The 4,227-nt window shown below is 48.6% G+C and overlaps 1 protein-coding gene across 1 annotated transcript; it reads right to left on the bottom strand.

Annotated features, from left to right (window-relative positions):
• Positions 1-21: 21 nt before the first annotated feature.
• On the bottom strand, positions 22-3,929 carry LOC311374724 (GDNF-inducible zinc finger protein 1-like; the record flags this gene model as incomplete). The annotated part of the gene is made up of 5 exons (XM_084490513.1): positions 3,815-3,929; positions 2,296-3,356; positions 1,582-1,765; positions 694-863; positions 22-166 (listed from the first exon to the last, which is right to left on the bottom strand). Coding segments are annotated over exons 2-5 (1,548 nt in total), but the record flags the coding sequence as incomplete, so codon positions are not given.
• Positions 3,930-4,227: the final 298 nt, after the last annotated feature.

Here is a 4,227-nt window from a genome sequence, read left to right on the forward strand (position 1 = left end):
TAAACCCTAAGGTTGGTCTACATGAGGCACAGCCCCAGGACACATCTGTATTGGGGTATATGAATCCTCACCCGTGTGGGACCTCTTGTGGTAGGACAGCATGTGCTTCTGGGTGAACCTGGCTTCACACAGGTCGCAGGCGAACGGCTTCTCTCCTGTGTGGGTCCTAGTGGTCGGGGGGCAAGGGAAGGAATCACTTTTCCGAGGTCATTGCATCCGCACGGGTAGCCGGGAACGATCCATTAGGTTAACTGTTTCGGAACGCCATCGTGAGGTGATGTCCCCTGCTACAGACCTTGTATAAAGGTGGTGATATTATGCCACCAGGTGTGAGCGTGATTAGCCATTAGAAAATCTGCCTTTTCCTAACCCTAGTGACATCACCTGTGGGAGTGTCCACCCAGTCTACCCAGTGGACTTGGTGGACAGGCTATCCATCCTACCTCTAGGTGCCACTAAAACACAAAATGCAGATATTCATACATCAGATATCTAACAGCTTGTAATGGCTGATCACACTCACACCTGGTGGCATAATATCACCCCCTTTAATAAAAGGTTCTATATTATGCAAATAAAGATGTATACAGCAGTGGATAGGGAAAAAAAAAATATATATAATAATAATATATATAATAATACTCTATTCCACCATACTCAATCCACCCCCGGGGTGAGTGCCGGGCCGCGTACCTCTGGTGCATCTTGAGGGCGGAGCTCTGGCTGAACTTGGAGGAGCACTCGGTGCACTGGAAGGGCTTGGCCCCCGTGTGGGTCCGCTCGTGCAGCGACAGCGCCGTCTTGGAGCTCAGCGTCTTGCCGCACTCTGGACATATGTGCCGCTGCCCCCGTCCCTCGTGAACCTGCCCAAAACAGTCAGGGAAAATTATATATATATAGAAGATCTATATCTATATAGATCTATAGAGGCTGTTGGATATAGATCATTGGATATAGATCTATATCTTTAGAAATCTATAAACATCTATATAGATTTATATATATATACGTGTCATTATATAGATGTAAATGAATGCATGGGACACGGTTTCTCCAAAGCCTTTTACGATACACCCTTTTCACGTAGGCATTGATTTAGGACAGGTGCCGCTCACAACACTAATTGCCCCTTTTTTACATGATTCCAACCACAGGTGCAGCTGATTTCATTAATTATGCGTCAGTTTGATTATAGTTGTGGCAGGGCAACGGCACAGACATGACTCATCGAGTAAATGGACATTGACCGTGGTGGTGCGGTGACAGACAGACAGTATATAAAACATATATAAAACAGACCTCATCTTGAATTGACAGGAAGAGGAAGTTACTTGTACGACGGATAGATAAGCAACATTTGCTACTGTCCACTGGGTAGGCTGATACACTTGTCTATCTATCGAGCATATATATGGGCGGGCTCACACTCCCACTTGTGATGTCACTAAAACACAGGAAAAGGCAGATTTTTCAAACGGCTTGTAATGGCTAATCACACTCACTGGTGGCACAACACCACATCATATAAATAAAGGGAGCAGCTGCCCTTAAAGGGACAGTGCCGGCGGACGGAGACGTCACCTGCCGCTGGTGCCGGATGACGTCCTTCTTGCGCTTGAAGGTCTTGGCGCAGACCTGGCAGGAGAAGAGCCTCTCGTCGCTGTGCACGTGCTGCTGGTGGATCTTCAGGTTGCCGCGGTTGGCGAAGGTCTGCTGGCAGGTCTCACAGCGGTACGTCACCTCCGCCTTCACCCCGTGGTAAGTGCTGGGGGAGATGGGGAATAATGCATACAAAAAGGTTTACGTATTTCTTTATATATATATACATATATAAATAAATAATGTACACACTTCTTCATGTTGAACGTCCTTGTACTTAAAAATAGTACTTGGAATTGTGTAGCATCTTATCCTTGTCATCGTTGTTGTATACGGGGAATGGGTTACACTAGCAATTGTTAGTGCTTCGTCACTTGTTTCTATGAACATCCTTACTGTACCGACAAAGATATTGTTGCTTCTCGTTCTTCTGACAAATGTACTCATTGTAAGTCGCTTTGGATAAAAGCGTCTGCTAAATGTCCTGAATGTAAATAACATTTATATACAGATGTTTTTGTTACTATAGAAAATATGATGTCTGATAATTAGTCTTATTTAAACATCGGATATCATATTTGTGACAGAATGTGAAGCCCTTATTTTAAATGTAGGCAGCTGGAGCAATATTGAGAGACGTTAACGTGAGCTCATCCTGAGGGCACCGCCGTGGTCCACCAGAACCGGCGAACGCACCTGATGTGCTTCACGTAGCTCCGGGCGTAGTGGAACGTCCTCTGGCAGCTGCCACACTGGAAGTGGGCCTTGGAGGTCCTCTTGGCCCTCTTCTCTGCTCCCCCTTCCTCATCGTCCTCCTCGGAGAGGTACAGGGTGCAGCCCGGGTCAGTGTCTAACGAACACAACTCCTCCCCCCCTTCCTCCCCCCCCTCGTTCTCCTCGTCGCTGACGACGACCGGCACGAAGGGCTCCGCGTCCTTGGGTTTGGCCTTCTTCCTGTCCTTGGCGGCTGGGCTGTCTAGCGGAGCGACGGCCTCTTGGACGGCCCGGTTCTCCTCGGTCTCCGAGGGGCTGTCCAGGTCGGTCGTCTCTGGGTCCTCGTCAGTCATATCCCGGTGTTTTAACAGATCCAAGGGGATCTTCCGACCCGCCAGCCTGATGCTGACCCGCCGGACCCCCTCCTCGTCGGGCGCCACGACCTCCACTTCCTTTAGGGAGTCTTTCGCCTTCGCCGGCTTCTTTTTAGGCTGCTGCGGGCCCACGCCCACGTCTCTCTTGACGCTCTTCAGCTGCAGTTTTCTCTTTAAGGCCTGTCTGGGCTGTTTTATAGCGCTGGTGTCGGGGGATTTCTGCTCTGCGGCGTCTACGCCAGCTGATGCTTCCGACGATGGCGAGCGTACGCCCGCGATCATGGCCTTGCCGCAGACCTCAGAGAGGTCCTTGCAGTCCAACAGGACGGCGGCCGCCTGGACGTCGCCCAGTTTGTCTCTGGCCACCTCCACTTTGCCCGTGTAGACAAACTCCAGGAACTTGGAGAAGTTGGCCGTGCGTATGTTGGAGAGGAACAGTTTGTCGGGCACGGCGTCCTGGGAGAGCAACAGCCTCTTGAAGTAGCCGCTGTAGGCAGCAAGCATCACTTGGTGCGCCTGGAACTCCTCCATCTCCCCTTGGTGGTCGACCTGAACCGTGATGTCGACCAGCTGCCCGCCCAGCCTCAGCTGGTGCAGGGAGGAGAGGATGTTGTCATGGTGACCCTTGGAGGCCAACTGGACTACACTGTCGCCCATGTTGAATGGGTGCTGCGGGGGAAAACACAGAGCATGAAGGGTTATTTATCTGAGTGTTAATTTACGTGATGGGCTTTTAATTTTTATTTCCCCCCGCTTGCAAATACTAACAGGGGCATAAACATGGCTTAAGGGGTTCAAATCTTTAACTCGATAATCAATAAATGCGCTTTTAATATCGGCCTATATTAAGTGAGCACCTCTTCTATTTGGAAAAAAAAAACCACCCTGGATTATGTCTTCTATATTATCTACTCACATCACACCATACATTTGCAAGGGCACATACACAGCAGCTACAACGTTAGTTAATTTTGTTATATGCGACGCAAGCTATGTGCTAATGATAGCCTTCATTACAGCACACGCAGGGGAGAGGCTCTTTTTGTTTACAAATGGTCCACCAAAACGTACGCAAAAGGGACCCGCGTATCGCAGCAAGTGATAGATTGTGGGAGAAGTTGTCTTACCGTAAGCTCGGTAAAATGGCAGCCCTTCACAATTTGCTGTCCACAATTCGCCCGAGCTAGCACGCAGTCGCGGACGGTATTTCCTGGAGAAATCTCTCCCAAAGACGACAGTGGTAAAAAAAGAAAAGAAAAAAAAGAATATCAGGACTGATCTGGAGTCAGATTTCCCAAACCGGATGTGTGACCTCACATCCGCCTTTGATAAAACCTGACTTGAGATCAGATTTGTTTCGTCGACCGTCGTTCTAATGAGGCCGATTTGAAGGATAAGAAGCGTTCCCGAGTCAGTCCTTCGAATAAGAGCTACAGCGCACAAACATATAGACGTGTTTATGCATATACATGTACAAAATACAAATACGTAATTGAAGTATGTTGTCGATTAATCAATACTGAATAATATAGGTGTTCCG

This window comes from Micromesistius poutassou (genome assembly GCF_964030765.1).
Source record: "Micromesistius poutassou genome assembly, contig: SCAFFOLD_6573, whole genome shotgun sequence".
Taxonomy (NCBI): Eukaryota; Metazoa; Chordata; class Actinopteri; order Gadiformes; family Gadidae; genus Micromesistius; species Micromesistius poutassou.